At 47.2% G+C, this 17,804-nt stretch overlaps 1 protein-coding gene across 1 annotated transcript in view; it reads right to left on the bottom strand.

Annotated features, from left to right (window-relative positions):
• Positions 1–17,804, bottom strand: part of LOC311329008 (lysyl oxidase homolog 2A-like) — a gene marked incomplete at both ends in the record, with an annotated part of 50,604 nt that overhangs the window by 16,195 nt on the left and 16,605 nt on the right. Inside the window, one exon of the mRNA XM_084462895.1 lies at positions 6,186–6,394. Within this exon, the coding sequence (XP_084319021.1) occupies positions 6,186–6,394 (209 nt within the window). The remainder of the gene's footprint in view (positions 1–6,185; positions 6,395–17,804) is intronic.

Here is a 17,804-nt window from a genome sequence, read left to right as displayed (position 1 = left end):
GTGTGGAAGAGAAAATCACAGGCCGGGTGACTGTAGATTCATCAATGAGAAGTGCCACAATTGTGGAAAGACAGGACACGTGCAGAGGGTATGTAAAGGTGCAAAACACACAGGAAATGCTCACAATGTGTCAGAGGAAGAGGAGGAAGAGGTAGTTGAGACAGTGGATCTATTCAACATACACACAGTTGAAAAACACAATGATGGAATCTATGTGGAAATGGAGTTAGCAGGAAAACCAGTTAGTATGCAGTTGGACACTGGTGCTTCAGTTACTATAGTTCCTGAACATGTCTACAGAGAAAATCTGAAACAGTGCCCTCTCCAGCCAGCAGCAGTCCGTCTCTCATCATACACAGGGGACAGGATTCCTGTGTTAGGGCAAATACAGGTACCAGTCAGATATGAAGGAAAGGAGTGGACGCTACCCCTGCTCATAGTGAAAGGTGAGAAGACAGCCCTGCTGGGCCGCAACTGGCTGAAACACATAAAACTGAACTGGGCAGAGATCTTCAGTGTGAAAGGTGACAAGCCTGTGACTCCACCTACACTCACAGCCCTGCTGGAGACACACAAAGGACTGTTCAAATATGGCTATGGAAAGATGGAGGGTTTCCAAGCAAAGGTCAGAGTTCAAGATGGAGCCATGCCTAGGTTTCACAAGCCACGCCCAGTCCCCTACGCTCTAAAAGAATCAGTAGAGAAGGAACTAGAATGCCTAGAAAAAAATGGCATCATCTCAAAAGTGGACCGGAGTGACTGGGCTGCCCCTATTGTGGTTGTGCCCAAGAAAGACCGAAGTGTGAGGATATGCGGGGACTACAAGGTCACAATAAATCAGTGCATTCAGAAGGAAGAATATCCACTGCCCAATGTTGAGGATCTGTTTGCCACCCTGGCTGGGGGTAAGGTTTTCAGTAAGCTTGACCTGTCGTTTGCGTATCAGCAGTTGATGCTAGACTCAGAGTCAGAGCAGTATCTAGTCATCAATACTCACAAGGGCCTGTACAAGTACCATCGTCTGGCCTATGGAATCTCAACAGCCCCTGCGGTCTTCCAGAGAACAATGGACCAGATCTTACATGGCATAGACAACGTGGTGTGTTTTCTGGACGACATTCTGGTGACGGCCCCCACAATGGAAGAACACATAGCCGTACTGGACAAAGTTATGAGCAAGCTGGAAAAATGTGGAGTGAGAGTGAAACAGTCAAAATGTGAGTTTCTCAAAGACTCAGTGGAGTATCTTGGCTACAAGATCGATGAACAAGGTCAGCACCCAACAAACAGCAAGGTGGAGGCCATTGTCAGTGCACCAGCGCCCAGTAATGTCTCAGAGCTGAGGTCATTTTTGGGTCTCCTAAACTACTATGGCAAGTTTGTAGCAAACCTGTCAACGATCTTGCACCCTCTTCACCAACTACTGCAGGCTGACATGAAATGGACATGGTCCTCACAATGTGAAGAGGCATTTCAGACATGCAAACAGCGCCTACTACAGAGCAAGTGGCTCGCGCACTACGACCCAGAGAAGAAGTTGCGACTGGCATGTGACGCTTCTCCATATGGAGTTGGAGCCGTCATCTCGCATGTCCTACCCTCAGGTGAAGAACTCCCGATCGCCTTTGCCTCACGAACACTCACACCCAGTGAGCATAACTATGCTCAAATTGAAAAAGAGGCTTTGAGCATAATCTATGGCGTGAAGAAATTTCACAAGTATCTGTATGGAAGAGAATTCCAGTTGCTGACAGATCACAAGCCTCTCCTCGCCATTCTGGGGCCCAAATCTCCTGTCCCAACACTGGCCGCTCTCCGCATGCAAAGGTGGGCTCTGATACTATTAGCCTACGACTACGTCATTGAGTACAGAAGATCAGGTGACCACGCCAATGCAGATGCCTTATCAAGGCTACCATGCAAGAGTGACTCAGATGGTCAAGACAATGCAGCTGTTTTCCAGATCTCACTCATTGACGAGCTGCCCCTCTCTGCTTCAGACATAGCAGAGGAAACCAGACGTGACCCAGTCCTATCCAAGGTGATGGACTTGACACTGGCCGGCTGGCCAGCGTATGTGAGTGACCCTAACCTCCGTCACTACACCGACAAGAAAGAACAACTCTCTACTGATCAAGGATGTGTACTCTGGGGATCTAGAGTAGTGGTGCCGCCCAAGTTCAGACAGAGGTTGATCTCAGATCTACATGAGAGTCATCCAGGAATCACTCGAATGAAAGCTCTTGCCAGGAGTTACCTGTGGTGGCCGGGGCTTGACCAGGATATACAGCAGTGTGTAAGTCAGTGCTCGCCCTGTGAAGCAGTCCGCAACAAGCCTGCTGCTGCGCCCCTCTATCCATGGTCCTGGGCTACTGCGCCATGGGAGCGTATTCATGTGGATTACGCTGAGATAAACAAACAGCACTTCCTGGTGGTCACAGATGTTCACTCTAAGTGGATGGAGGTGTTCCCTACTCAGCTGATGACAGCCGAAAAGACCATTGACTTACTGAGACACTTGTTTGCAGCTTATGGCCTTCCTAAGGAGCTAGTGTCAGACAACGGCCCTCCCTTCACTTCAGCACTGTTTGAGACGTTCCTGAAAAACAATGCGGTGAGACACACGCTGTCTCCGCCTTATCACCCAGCCTCAAACGGAGCTGCTGAAAGAGCTGTGCAGACCTTCAAGAAAGCGTGGACCAAACAGGAGGTTCAGTCTGTACCTACTCACCAGAGGCTGGCCCGCTTCTTGTTCAGTTACAGAAACACGCCCCACACAGTGACTGAACGTACACCAGCTGAACTGTTTCTGAGACGCCAGCCCCGCACCCGCCTAATGCTACTGAAGCCAGGCCTTTCAGACACTGTGGTTAAGCATCAACTACAGCAGAAGAAGGCTCATGACAAGCGCTCTAAGCCGGTCAGACACTTCAGTGAGGGGGAGAGGGTGAAAGTGCGTGATTTCCGCCATTCCAAACGCCTGTGGAACTCAGGTGTTATTCTCCACCGCAAAGGCCCATTAACCTACACAGTACAGGTGGGTCATCGCCAGGTCAGTGTTCATGTGGATCATTTGCTGCGGTCTAACACTCCTGTAGACAGTGACAAGAACACCACTGACCCAGAGGACATTGCTCCAGACTGGACATGTGGACAGGACAACGAGCCTGACCCACCAGAGCAACCTGGTCCTCCTCCTGAGGTTCATGAGAGACGCAATCCGGTGCGACAACGTAGACCACCTGAAAGGCTTGACCTTTAGTTATCCTGATGTTACAGAGACGGTGCCGTTCTGGCAGAATACAGTACAGAGAACATTGGTTGAGTTTAGCATAGAACACAAGTCCGCCTTCGGGGCAGAATAATCCCCTGGATTTGTGCTTGGTTGGTCAGTCTACATCAACCCAGTAGGTAGAGTTGACATGTTCTTAGGTCATTCATTGTTATGGTTATTGTTTGAGAACCAGTGCATTATGGTTGGAAGTTTATTGCTAAAAGGGGAGGAGTGTAGTAGATTGCTTTATCTGCTAATTCTGTGTCATGCGCACAGTATGTTCCTTACGGGCTTCGGTACCAGAAGAGCAACGATTAAAGTCACACTAAACGTTAGTCCGGTGTCCTTGTATTATTATAAGTATATTACACCAATCAGAACCACTCCCTACATCTCCAATAGGGTGAAGGACCCGCCTTACCGGAAATGATGTCTTCCAAACAAACTGGAGTGGAGAATCAAAACAAAACATTCACCGCCCCGCTAGGAAGGACCGTCCTAGAGATGTGGGATTCTGCAGGTTTTTTGTCTCAAATTGCTTCCATCCACTTTTAATAACGAAATCTAGATATACAGTATGTCTTCAATCTCTGGTTGAGAAAGAGACTGACTCATGAGTATAATATCTTCATGACAAATAAGAGCCTGAGCCAGATATGCAACATTGTGGTAAGTCAATTGTGCACTGATCAGCTTCATTACAACTGTCTTTGATTGGGGCGAACAATGTTTATTTAGTCCACATTTTGCCATTCCTCATATTGGCCATTTTCACCAGAATCTGTCTCTCTCTAGGTCATCCTCGGACGAGCCCTCCATCTGTGTTTCCAGTCATCCAAGTCCTCCATACGTCTGGCTAGCTCTCCGGTACTTTCCGCCCCTGCGTCTTTCTTAAGTACGTCCACGTACGTTAGCGTGGGACGCCCTCCTGATCGACGTCCGTGTGTCGGCTCCCAAAGCGCCAGTTTGCTGGCTGGCAGCTCCTGGCGTCTCTGGCAGTGACCAGCCAGCCTCAATCTCCTATTTTCTCACTCACCCTTGGCAATTTACATTTTTTTCGGAAAACTACTACTCCTACTACTGCATCTCTGCCAGCTGGTGGCCCTCCGGAGCTCTGGAACACAACGGTGGTATTGTTGCCAAAGCGCATGGTGATTCCCATGATCCTCGGTTTCCGGCTGGAGTCACCGTTCGTTGGGAGGTTACTTAGGAGAGCTCAACCCAACTACATCGGGGGGGTTTCCTCTCGGCGTGAAGCAGACCGGTTAATGAAAACAGCGTGTTGTAAACATGTACGAGCTCTGGCTAAGCTAGGAGATCTCCCCCAGATGCACAGCCAACACGTGTGAGTGTGCACAAGCCATTTCCTTCGAAGCGTGAAATTTCATATGCGTGAACAACAAATTTGAGGTTAGAACCCCCCCCCCCCCAAAGCGTAAAATTTCATATGCGTGAACAACAAATTTGAGGTTAGAACCCCCCCCCCCCCAAAGCGTAAAATTTCATATGCGTGAACAACAAATTTGAGGTTAGAACCCCCCCCCCCTCCTCTCTCTCTCTCCAAATAGGATTGATTTACTGTAGTGGCACGCCCCCTCTCTGAACAGGGCTGATTTAGTGGCACGCCCCCTTTCTTAACAGGGCTGATTTAGTGGCACGCCCCCTCTCTTAACAGGGCTGATTTAGTGGCACGCCCCCTCTCTTAACAGGGCTGATTTAGTGGCACGCCCCCTCTAGGGCTGATTTGGCGGCACGCCCCCTCTCTTAACAGGGCTGATTTAGTGCCACACCGGTCCCTCGTTGATAAACATTCCACATTTCTAGTGTCCGTGTTGTCCAATCGACATGAGTAGGTGAGTTCAGTCATACAGACAATATTGTTCATTTTCCTGCACCACATTTGGCCCATTGCTCTCTCTCTCTCTCTCTCTCTCTCTCTCTCTCACACACACACACACACACACACACACACACACACACACACACACACACACACACACACACAGGGTGCAGATTCAGATCTAGACTGAAATTAGGTCTTGTCTAGAGCTTTATGAAGAATGTTTATTGGGTTTCTTAATTTTTGGGGGTTTATTCATTTCTTCATGTTACGCCTAGCATTTGAGTAGATATTCGGCTTGCAATAGCCTAATCTGTCCAACACTGTTAGCCCTAGTTAGTCTGTCCCTGGCCTACACTGTTATCTCAGGCTAAGTGTAACCCATAAGTTTCGGCGTGCCCAGAGTGGGATTCAAACCCCGGTCTCCTGTGGGACAGACACTGTTTAAACCAGCTACGCCCATGAAAAGCTAGCTCTTCTTAGCATGGGTGGACGGTATTTATATTGGAGGAGTGAGTTTCACCAACAATTCGCTGCCTACTCAGCACTCAAGAACTCCGTTTCCCTTGGTTACATTACTTGCTGCATACTTCAACTCCCAGCTGTTTAGCTCAGTCGAGTGAAACATTGCTCTCTGGAGTTGTCTGACAGGCACAGAGATGTGGTAATTCTGTTAAGGTTAGGGTTATAGATATCATTCCCCCTCCCAGGGGGCTAAAGCCTTTCTACTTTGCGTGTTGGAATACACACATTGTGATATTGCACTTGATTAATACATGTTGCCATTAGGTTAACAGTTAAAATGCACCCAGATAGCAAGCGGATCTGGGCCATATACAGGCCAGATCTGGCCCTTGTGGCTTAGTTCCGGCCCATATATGGCCCAGAATTATTACACATCCGCTAGCTATCTAGGCATGGCTCTTTATGGCTCAGTTGGTTAGAGACTGCACATCGACATGTGTGTAATGTAGTGTGAATCTTGAATTTGAATACTTTTAGGTGATATGTTGCATACTTTCACATCACTGATAGAAGGGTGTTCGTACGGATTCCATCCTGATTGATCACCTGTAGGCTCGTGCGTTGTAGCCTTTCTCTCCGGGGAAGCCATACATGCCGCAGATGACCCTGCTGTTCATCTCGGTCCAGTGCTCGTCGCAGATCTGCCTCCACTTGCCGCCGTCCCTGACCTCCAGGTAGCCCTCGGTGATGGGGATGCGTTTACGGTGGGAGTAGGTCGCCCGGAGCCTCACGTCTTCCACCTGGACGTTCATGCTCTGCGGAAAGGCCAAGACGAGGTCGTGAGCATCAATCAACTTTACAATGGCCGACGTCTGTCGAACGGTCGGTGTAAAAAGCGCTTCACGAATGGCACTGACTGACAGTTTTGACCATCAAAACAACTTTACATACGAATACTTCTGTTATATTCCATCAGGCAAGACTGACACATGGTTAAAATCCACAAAAAACTATTATTAAACATATTCAAGACCATCTTCCACCATTTACCTAGCAAAACACATTGTCTATTCAACTGGAAGGTTGGGGCAGGTCAATACATTTCTACAATTCTTTAGATTTTCCTGCATGCGGTTTGAGGTTAAAGGTCAAATGAGGAAAATGGGTCAAAATTCCAGAGAAGGAGTCGAGCCATAGTGTTAAAAGTTTTTTTGGGAAAAAAATACAATTGGAAAATAAAAGACATTTCTAACTTATCTTTTGATGTCACCTACAGACACCCAAGTGCCGCGAATGATCATTCAAGACAACAGCTAAGCCACTATAGGATGTTATGTGAGCCGGCTTACGGGTGGTCCATTCCTCACTATAGTGAGCTAGTAAACAAGCAGGTCAGCAGAGGTCATGGCCCACAGATAGCCTCCTCTGTCCTGAAGACCTTCTAAAGAGGAGAGAGCCTTCGACCTTTCACCCCGGCGGCCAGGAGAAAGCGGCTTCCTTCATTCATCTTCAGAGGATTATCTCTTATTCAAAGAGACTCTTTTAAGAGGATTGTCTGCAGGCTCGGGCTCTTGTATGGAATATACTGTATTTCTTTAAGGTTTTTTGAGTCAGATCATCCAAGGAAAACTAATAGAGAAGAATAACTTTAACTACCTACTTTAACCAGATGTTCTATAATATGCAAGCTTAGCTCAGAGTCGTATAGAACCAGAATCTGGATGGGAACGATGACTGGTGAGGGCCAACACCATTAAATATGGACACTGACATAAGTCACGTTCATCCCTTTAAATGAGAAAAAAGTGTGTATCCCAATATAGCTTTTTAATAAATAATAATGGCTGCTTTCCTGAAATGGCAACAGCCCAGAGGAATGTTTATAACCCCTTAAAACGGAAATTCAGCAAGGGAGAAAACACGACCTCGTCGAGGCCGCTTCCTATTGTCTCCTGTCACCCCAGTGAACACGGAGGAGAGGAGGGGGGAGGAGACGGTCGTCATCTCTCCAACCCTGCTGGTCACCGTATGACTGGGCGTTTTCCGCAAGCACGGCGCTCTCTGCCAAAGGTCCTAGATCCTAGACAGAGATTTTATTGAAATGTAAATACGTAGAGATCCGGGCGCTGGGTTTGAAGTGGAATTCCTAAATCCGTCTCATGGCTGCGGCGTTTGTCTGAGAGGCGTGAGAGGAGGAGGCCAGGGGGGTGAGTGTACAGGGTCAGGGCCCACCGCCACGCCCGCCTCGGGGCCGAGCCCACCCGCTTCCAGTCAGACAGACCACCAGACATAACATCAGCACTAAACGGTTTGCTCAAGGCCCACCTAATAAACACCTTTTATCTTTGAACAGCACTTATTTATTTAACAGCGTTAATCCGCTCACGCATATCACAACAGGACACACCTTGTATATATATAAAAAAACATTGCACACACACTCTGTACACATACTGTATAATATACACTTATCGCGCACCATTTTGTATATTGTAAATTGCATTTTGCACTTTTCGTTTGCACTGTCCTGTCTTTGCACCGTCTTGTCCTTGTCTAGTGTTGTCTCCATCAGTGTTATCCCAGATAGCGAGCAGATGTGTAATGATTCTGGGCCATATATGGGCCGGAACTAAGCCACAAGGGCCAGATCTGGCCTGGATATGGCCCAGATCCGCTTGCTATCTGGGATGCACCAATTGACCAAAGCAAATTCCTAGTATGTGAAAACTGTGACTACCGTGGAGCTGATTCAGATCCTGAAACTCTTTCAAAACCCCTGTTACTCCGGAATAAAGAAAGTTCATTATTCGCTTGTGTCCATTCAGAGATCTAATTGTATTGTATTGAGCTTCCAAGTATTCTATCTCTCTCGCAAAAATAATACTGCAGACCCTGTAGAAGTGACTATCATTCTAATACAGCCGACCCATTTCAACTCTGCTCTGAACAATTCTTTATCTTCCTCCAACCTTAAAGAATGGACCCAAATATTGTTGTTGCCAAACTTCCAAATGCTAGTTGGGGTTCGGGCATTTCCATGTAAGTTGTGACTTTCAGGGAGCATTTCCATGGAACCCATCTGGACCAAGCCAGGCTGTTCTCCCGGCCGGGGTTTCCCACCGATAGGTGGACGTGTGAGGGGGCGTGGCCTCCCCGGCGATGGACTCAGACTACTGTGCATTTCATTCCTCTGATTCACTGCTGTAACCCCCGGGTCACGTTTGGCTTCCACGTGCCTCCCTGCTCTTTCCAAACACGGGGAAAATGAATGTTAATCAAACCGCAGTTTAGAAGCGAAAGAGCAGGGGGCCAGAGAAAAGAAACGAGATGAGTTCCACATCTGCACCCCTTCTCCGTCGCTTCCACGGTCTCCCAGCAGTCGCTCTGACTGACTGAGACGAAGACATGCTGGCTGCAGGCACACGTGTGTGTGTGTGTGTGTGTGTGTGTGTGTGTGTGTGTGTGTGTGTGTGTGGGCGTGTGTTCGGCATCTGGAATATCCATCCTTGTGTAACTATCCCACCGGGATGGAAAGTTAAAGAAAACAGTAGAGACCCTCCCAGTGGCTAGACCAGACCCTCCACCCCCTTCTCCACACGGACAAACCCAGCAGTGGTTAGACCAGACCCTCCACCCCCTTCTAGATCCCCCTTCTCCACACGGACAAACCCAGCAGTGGTTAGACCAGACCCTCCACCCCCTTCTAGATCCCCCTTCTCCACACGGACAAACCCAGCAGTGGTTAGACCAGACCCTCCACCCCCTTCTAGATCCCCCTTCTCCACACGGACAAACCCAGCAGTGGTTAGACCAGACCCTCCACCCCCTTCTAGATCCCCCTTCTCCACATGGACAAACCCAGCAGGTGAGCCCTTTCAGGACGACACAGACTAAACCGCTGCCCTGTGTCTATGGAACAGCGTTACACTTAATTTCAGCCCAATTCCAGTCTAGTACCACTGGCAGCTGTGATTGGTCAGTGGCGCCGGAACGGGTCAGTTACTCCCTTGACCAGTAACATGGGAACTGATGGTAGCCTCTGCTTCAGAATCTAGGAAAGGTACATTTACATGTAAGTCAAAGTTGTGTGCCTGCTGAAAGCAGTCAACTTTAGTTAGCTTTAATTGTGCTTAATAGTTATAAGTGGCATTGAGAATTAATTAATTAATTAATTGATGAGAGAAAAAAAAGAGTATATTGTTGATAATATCTAGCCCTTAGTCTCGCGAGCCAGACGAGTCAACTTCTGGCCCAGACTGTCAACTACATCTGGTATTCAGACGCACAAATTTTGATGAAGGAAGTTGGGGAAAAACGGGCGGATATCCTGTCAAAATTCCGTAGAGTAGTAGTAGACAGTCTGGACCGGAAGTGATGAGGTTTTTTAAGAACTTCCTTTTACAAATTCTAAGCTGCTGAAGTCTAGACTCTCTCCTCCGTAGGGAGTCTGGCTCCGAGACTATCTAGGCCTATATCCTGATGACCACTTAGAAAAATGTCTCTAGTACTGTGACTGCTGCCATCACTTGTACTAATAGAAGGCGTTACTGATTATTTTTAATGGATGTTATGTGTTATTGTCTGTCCTGACATCAGGGACCATGTTGGAAACAAGTGTTTGCACTTTTGCATGTTTTCTCTTGGTGTCTGCAATATCCATAAAATCAATCAATCAATCAATCAATCAATTATGACTAGGACTTGTCAGAGGAGAGACTGACATGTAGAGTCAGTTCACTTACTCTAGACGAATGTACTTATTGTAAGCTAATTTGAATAAAAGAGCCTTCAAAATGACTAAAGTGTTAATGTAAATGATCGATGTCATCCCCCAGAAATAGCCCACTGGCATGTAAACCATTATGGATTCAATTAGGCATCGATGTGATCCCATATGTTTCGCATGCCTTTCTGCATGGAATGTGAGGAGCACTCCTCATAATGGATGTCGTCAGACTATCCAGCCAGCTAACCACAACCCGAACCCTCGACTATTTACTTCCTCTTGTCCTCCTGCTGCATGTTACTGAGATATCACACACACAGCAGTTTTGTATTTTTTGTCTCTTACTTTACTAGACAAGAAGCCCTTTTAAACTTTTACATTACTTGACATCTGCCTGCTTTTCCTTGATTTGAAAAGTGTCTTTGGAGGCCTTCTGTATGTTATTTGTAAGCAGGGCACATCTGTAAAAGAGACCTGGCCTCAGTGTGTTCTTCCCTGTCTGGATAAATCTATCTGTCTATCTATCTTATGATGTGTTCATGCAGTTTATTAATTGTATCTACAATTTTAACACATTTATTGCGTGACTTTATGAAGCCCAGAACACTTCGGAGGAAGTCTAAAGTTACATAATCATTTGCATCCTTATATACTCCAAGCATTCATCATATGCCCATAAAATGTTTGAAGCGGGGGAATGTGCACATTAGATCCACACGTTCTTTCCATCTGAGCATTACTGAACTCGTTCACCCCCATGGCGATTGTTACCACGTGTAGCATACCATTCCCCAGCGCACACAAACATTACATGAGTTTGTTGAATCATTGCATTCACTTAGGATAAACCAAACGCCCTGATACGATCTCAGAGTTTAGCTCAGAAGACATCTCTGTTTCCTGTTTTGTTCTTTGGAGTCTTAGAAGAACAAACTGATGATCATCAACATAAACTTTACAGACAAGACACATCGCACAAATATGTAGTGAGATTATAAACGGCTCTATTTAACTGCACGCCTGTATTTGTTGTCTTGGCCTGTCCGTCAGGTTTGGCTCTGAACTCGGATCTGGACTCTCATTTAACATGTGGATAGTCGGAGCTGGGATTCGAACCACTGACCCTTCGATCATTGAACGACCCGCTCTACCAACTGAGCTACAGCTGCCCCTGTAGAAGAAGAGGGCCTTTGTGGCAAAGGACCAGGAGGAGGCCAGGTCAGTCCAGAAGGAGCTGAAAAGGCAGTTGAGGAAGGCGAAGAACAGCTATAGAGAGAAGCTAGACGGCAAACTAGCGCAGAACAGCGTCAAGGAAGTGCGGCGCAGGATTTAAAAAAAAAACTGGAGAAAGTCGATCAGGTTTGACTCAGCTTTTCAACAGGTTTGACTCAGCCAACCCCTCCCATCTCATACACCCGCCCATTCATCACAACCAGCCCGTTGAGGAGGAAGCTTTCCAGGCTCTGGATCAACGAAGCACGGCTCTGACAACATCAACGCCAGGGTACTGGAGGAGAGCGCCAAACAGCTTGCTGGAATGTTCCTTTTCCTTTTCAATTCCTCCCTTCTTCTTCTTCTTCTCTGGAAGGCCAGAACTCCTAGCGGCGGTAACATCTCCGGCGAATTCACACCGGAGGAGTTCGCTGCTGCCCTCCAGCATGTAAAGCCAGGGAATGCTCCGGCGCCTGATTTCCATCTGCCCGGAGCTTATACTCCATGCCGCGCCTGCCTTGAAGTCCTGGTTAAGAGCGTTAATCTCTTCCTGCTTGCGCCAACTCAAGATCCCCAAAATGTGGAGAAGAGCCTTAGTTGTCGCGAAGAGCCCAAGAGTTACCGCCCCATCTCTCTGTTATGTATCCCCTTCAAGAACCTTGAGCGTCTCATCTACGCCCGGGTCGAACCAATCATCGACCCGCTGCTCCCAGAGGAGCAGGCCGGGTTCCGACGCGGGAGATCGACCGTAGATCAAGTCACTTTGATGACTCAAGACATCGAGGACAGCTTCTCGGCTAAAAAGAAGGCCGGAGCCGTCTTTATACTTTTATTATCGTTGTATTGTATGCACTATTTATTATGTGTAGCCTATATTTTTATTCTTGATCTTTTCCGTCTCTGTTCTTCTTGCTGCTGTAACGCCCATATTTCCCCCCTGGGGATTATTAAAGTTGATCTTATCCGTTCAACGTCTTTTCTACGTATTTTCAATGGTTTTGTGCTCATTGGGAAAGCTCTGGGAAAGCCTTGTTTTTTTCTGTCAGGGAACAGATTGAGAAACACAGTCCAACGACTGAGGGCTTCTGGACAACACATCTGGACACAGATGGGGTGATATATTGGGAAGTCAAGCAGGAATTTCAAGTGATAAGGAAGAAATTACCCAGAGCTTGTCCTGGCCCCGCAGTGGTGGAATGAACTGCCCACTGATGTCAGGACAGCAGAGTCCATCTTTCACCGCAGGCTCAAAACTCACCTCTTCAAGAATTACTACCAGGATCCTTTTATATATCCTTACTTTTAACAGGGAAATGACAGAGGTAGCGAAAAGCTTCACTTTCAAATTGTATAATCAATATCACACTCATTGTGAATTATGCTGTTATGACTTACTTTTGAGAAGTACTGTATACACTTCCTCTCCACTCTGCTCACAAACTACTGAATGTAGTTTATCGCTCACTCATGAGAGGAATGCTCTGAGATGTTCTCCAGGCTTGAGTTCCTTATATAAACAGGCACTGGGAACCATTCACTAGAATTTCAACAGAATTTCCTGATAACTCATTAGCCGAATCCCAATCTGAGTGCGCAAACCACCCTTGCGGCCCCTCGCACTTGCGGCCTGATGCCTGAGCACTTAATTGACGTCAGCTGGAAGGGCCAGAGGGTGCAGGGCCGTGAATTAAATGGGACAGCACTTCCAGCGGAGTGCCAACGATTCCCAAGCCAGTTTAGCTCAATGCCCCTCCCACTTCGTTTTCATTGGCTGCCGCGTCCCTCCACGCAGAGGCTGCTCTGATGCACTCCTCAGTTCCGCTCGGCTCTGCAAACTGACGTCTGTTTTAAATTAATAATAATATAATGTATGTTGGGTGGGATATGTTTGCAGCATGTGGATTTCAAGATAAATGTGTTATCGGCAAATGTCATCATTTATGTGTGATTCACTCGGATCATGACTCGGATGCACTCAAGCACTGTGTCACATGAGACGCTGTGGACTGTGGGTATTTTCTGCTCCCAAGTCTGCGAAATTGCGGACTTTCGGTAACTGCGGTTAAAGTGTGCAAAATGGCGGCAGTGGCGCACTTGTAGACCTAGCAATTCCGTTTTGGGACTACCCTGAGCCCTTGTGGACTTGGTGGGAACGCGCATGTAAGGCCACAAGGCCGCGAGTGCTCTGCACTTCAGCCTAAGTGCGCGATTTGGGATTCAGCTATAATCTTGACTGTTTTTCTTATATTTCAAATGAAACCCCCAGAAACCCAGTCAGGTTGTTCCTAGTCAGGCTGCTTCTAGTCAGGTTGTTTCTGGTCAGGCTGTTCCTAGTCAGGTTGATCCTAGTCAGGCTGCTTCTAGTCAGGCTGCTCCTAGTCAGGCTGCTTCTAGTCAGGTTGTTTCTGGTCAGGCTGTTCCTAGTCAGGTTGTTCCTAGTCAGGTGGTCCTAGTCAGGTTGTTCCTAGTCAGGTGGTCCTAGTCAGGCTGTTCCTAGTCAGGTTGGTCCTAGTCAGGTTGGTCCTAGTCAGGTTGTTCCTAGTCAGTTGGTCCTAGTCAGGCTGTTCCTAGTCAGGTTGTTCCTAGTCAGGTTGTTCCTAGTCAGGCTGCTTCTAGTCAGGTTGTTCCTAGTCAGGTTGTTCCTAGTCAGGTGGTACTAGTCAGGTGGTCCTAGTCAGGCTGTTCTTAGTCAGGCTGTTCCTAGTCAGTTGTTCCTAGTCAGGTTGTTCCTAGTCAGTTGGTCCTAGTCAGGTTGTTCCTAGTCAGGCTGCTTCTAGTCAGGTTGGTCCTAGTCAGTTGGTCCTAGTCAGGCTGCTTCTAGTCAGGTTGTTCCTAGTCAGGTTGTTCCTAGTCAGGTTGGTCCTAGTCAGGTTGTTCCTAGTAAGGTGGTACTAGTCAGGTTGTTCCTAGTCAGGTTGTTCCTAGTCAGGTTGGTCCTAGTCAGGTTGTTCCTAGTCAGTTGTTCCTAGTCAGGTTGTTCCTAGTCAGGCTGCTTCTAGTCAGGTTGGTCCTAGTCAGTTGGTCCTAGTCAGGCTGCTTCTAGTCAGGTTGTTCCTAGTCAGGTTGTTCCTAGTGATGAATCTCTTCGTCTCTTATTATTGTCCTTGATTAGCTCTGCGTTGTGTTTTTCTGTTTCCGATAAAAGACGGACCCCCAATCTCTAATATACCACACAGTCCAGTGACTCCTTTCTCAGGTGTTCAAATGAATCTCTCCAACACGGGATTTGAGCCTCAGCAAAAGCGATTTATTCCAGAAGGTTTTACATACAAAAGACAATGGCATGCCTAATGGACAGTTGACCTCTCTGTATGCTGTCTGAACCCAAATCAAAGCATTGGTCTCGTTGCAACGTTCTTATGTGGTTTGAGTGTCCCCCCTCCCTCGTCTCTTCTCCGATAAGACTGTTTCTCTGGTCTCTTCTGTGGCCTTGCTTCGGCGCCCAGGCCTTTATCTCTAACCACAACAATGGTGTTTGCCCAGAGTGTACCAATCATAAGATGTCTTTATCTCATAAGTCTATGGAAGAGGGGCACTTCTTACCGAAAACTCAAAACGACAGCCATACTCAGAGGTCAATCATCATAATTAGGAAATAGCTAACAGGATCATATTAAAAGGCATTTCTCTGAAAATCAACAATATTCAACAATCCCCCCTAAGATTATACGTGAACACGCAGAATCATAATGATCAAGAGAAATGTTGACATCCAAAACCTGAACAGCCATTATGCAGAAAGAAAAAGAATAACTGAACAGAAAAACGTGCTTAAGATAAACAGTGAAGGATTAAACACTTAATACAAGTTTTCCTCTAGTAGGATTACAATTTTCAAAGAAAAAAAGGAACTACCTCTCAGGTAACTTCATGTATGAATCTGACATTCATACAGATACTCCTTACACATTATTACATAACCCCTGTCGGTAATGGGCCTCTCATCATTGGTCTACGGGCGGACGAATGTGACGTCGCGGTAGAACATGCCCGGCTGAGAAGACAACGAGATGCATAAACAAGAGTCGCTATCATTACCACACCCACAACAAACGGAGCCGCTAGCTGCAATAAGAAAGATAGGAGCGGATTGCTATGCAACCAACCAAACAAATCTGTCAAATGGGACACCTCGCTGATGTGCAGAGAATTAGTCATGTCTCGGATCTGTTCAATCTGATTCTGCAACGGAATACGATTATCTGCTATGGAGAAACAACATGTCCGATTTAGCTTCTTACATAAGCCCCCTGCCTGTGCAAATATCAAATCCAATCCCATACGATTCTCAATCACTGCCTTCCGCATACCAGACATCTCCTCATTAATCAGACCCAAAGCCTTGGTTGTTCTGTTGGCCAACGTTCCGAATGCCACTGCAAGTTTCTCAATGTCCGTCACTAATAGTTCGACCCCCACACTCGGCGCAAAGAAAAGCAAAATATCCTCCCACACTCCATGTTGCGTAAGTAGGCCGTCCACAAACCCCGCCTTAACCTCTCTCCTAGTACGGCGGGTGTCTGAATGTTGAATCGGTCTTTCCCCGACCCACCCTTTAACATGTACTGCCAACGCTGACTCCCAATCTCGGTGAATAACCACCCCTGGCAAGGTAAACCCCAGGAAACAGGAACCCGTCCAATTTCTTGGTAAAACCGAATAGGCCGTCTCCCCACAAACCCAGTAAACGCCCTCCAAAGTGCGCAAACTCCATCTTCCACATTTCGGAGAAGTACAGAGCCTAGTATGCAGACACTGGCTGTGCCCTACGACCACGGCTCCTCCCTCTCTCTGCAGACAGAAATAACCTTGCGTCCTTTGCGGAAGCGGCACTGGTGAACTGATCTGAGCCCACTTTTGTGGTCCTAACTCCTCGTCTTCTGGAAAACTCTCAACAGAGGAATCCCATACCATCACCTGAGCAAGACCTCTCTCCAGCTCTGCATCTCAATAGCCTGAGACGGTGGATGTATCGTCGCATTAGGGTAAAGTTAAAGGGGTGTGCCATCTGAGGCACCCCACTCGCTTGGGAGTCTGGGATCTGCATACACACAAAACATGATGAAACATTCCTCACTGACGTAGCTACCTCATAAGCCCACTTCAAAGCCAGGTTCTCCACGGCTGACTGTGTGAGTCCCACCACTGAGAGCCACAGGATGATAAAACACAAACCCTTCATTATAGCCTGAAACCTAGTCTGTTAGTTCGAAATCAAAGTGTCCTCTCCCTGAGAGATGATCTTTAATTGCTGTGTGTATCTCTGCTGTGAAAGGAAAATTACTCCAGATCTGAGTGGCCCCGACCCAGAAATAAATAACCTTTTTAACAAAATACACGTCTCAATACCCCTGTCTCCGTTTTAATGAGTATATCTCAAGTGCAACCTGGAGTTTTATTCACAGTGTAACAACAACCCACACTTCACAACTGCTGGCATTGACGTCCTGTCCCCGACCAGCAAGCTATAAATGTAGGAGGAAACGGTTATGATATATGGGGTGTGGTGTGGAAGTTCCAGTGTCCACGTGACTGTGGCTCCGCCCGCTCCAGCACCCGCGGTCTGCTTGTCCCCAGTTAGCCCCTCTCCAACTCCACCTGTGAACACAGGAAAACACAAGAAACGGCAGTATCATGTATTCCAAAACCCAGTTTGTAACAGCATATATCTCTCACTCACTCTCTCATTCAGACCAGACCTAGAGATTATGGTTTCACAAAATTCTTAATTTTAGCATTACTTATCTCTAGAAAAACCCCCCTTTCCACTCCAGACTGTGACCCTCCGAGAAGGTCCGTTCTAAGCCTGCCTGCGGTCTTAACACCCATTCTCCTGTCCCTTTAGCAGCGCTACAGTCATCCGAGCAGTGGGCACAGGTATAGAGCATTACGTCGTAATTCTCTAAGTTGTCGTCTTCATCCCGAGTCGGCCCCCATCACTAGACGTATGGTTCTTTAGCTCAAGGACTCTGCTCGAACAACAGCTGCCACGACTGTCCCTAGTTTTGGGGTGCTAAGCCTGAACGCTATTCTACCCGATGTTTTTAAGTGTGGAGTGGTTAGGCTCTTCAATTTATCTGATGCAGTACTACAAGGGTGTGTTCGCTTTGAGGTGTACTCAGTCTACTCTGTGTCTGGTGGTGCAACCACCTTGCATTGGCTGGCATGAACCCAGTTGGGTTTCCCTTTTACCTTTACTGCTGCGTGGGTGATGAGCACAACCTGATAAGGTCCATCCCACTCTGCCTCTAAAGTCTCCCCCTGAAACTTCTTTATCATGACATACT

This window comes from Borostomias antarcticus (assembly GCF_949987555.1).
Source record: "Borostomias antarcticus genome assembly, contig: scaffold_79, whole genome shotgun sequence".
NCBI lineage: Eukaryota > Metazoa > Chordata > Actinopteri > Stomiiformes > Stomiidae > Borostomias > Borostomias antarcticus.
This window is presented reverse-complemented; position numbering and strand designations above follow the sequence as displayed.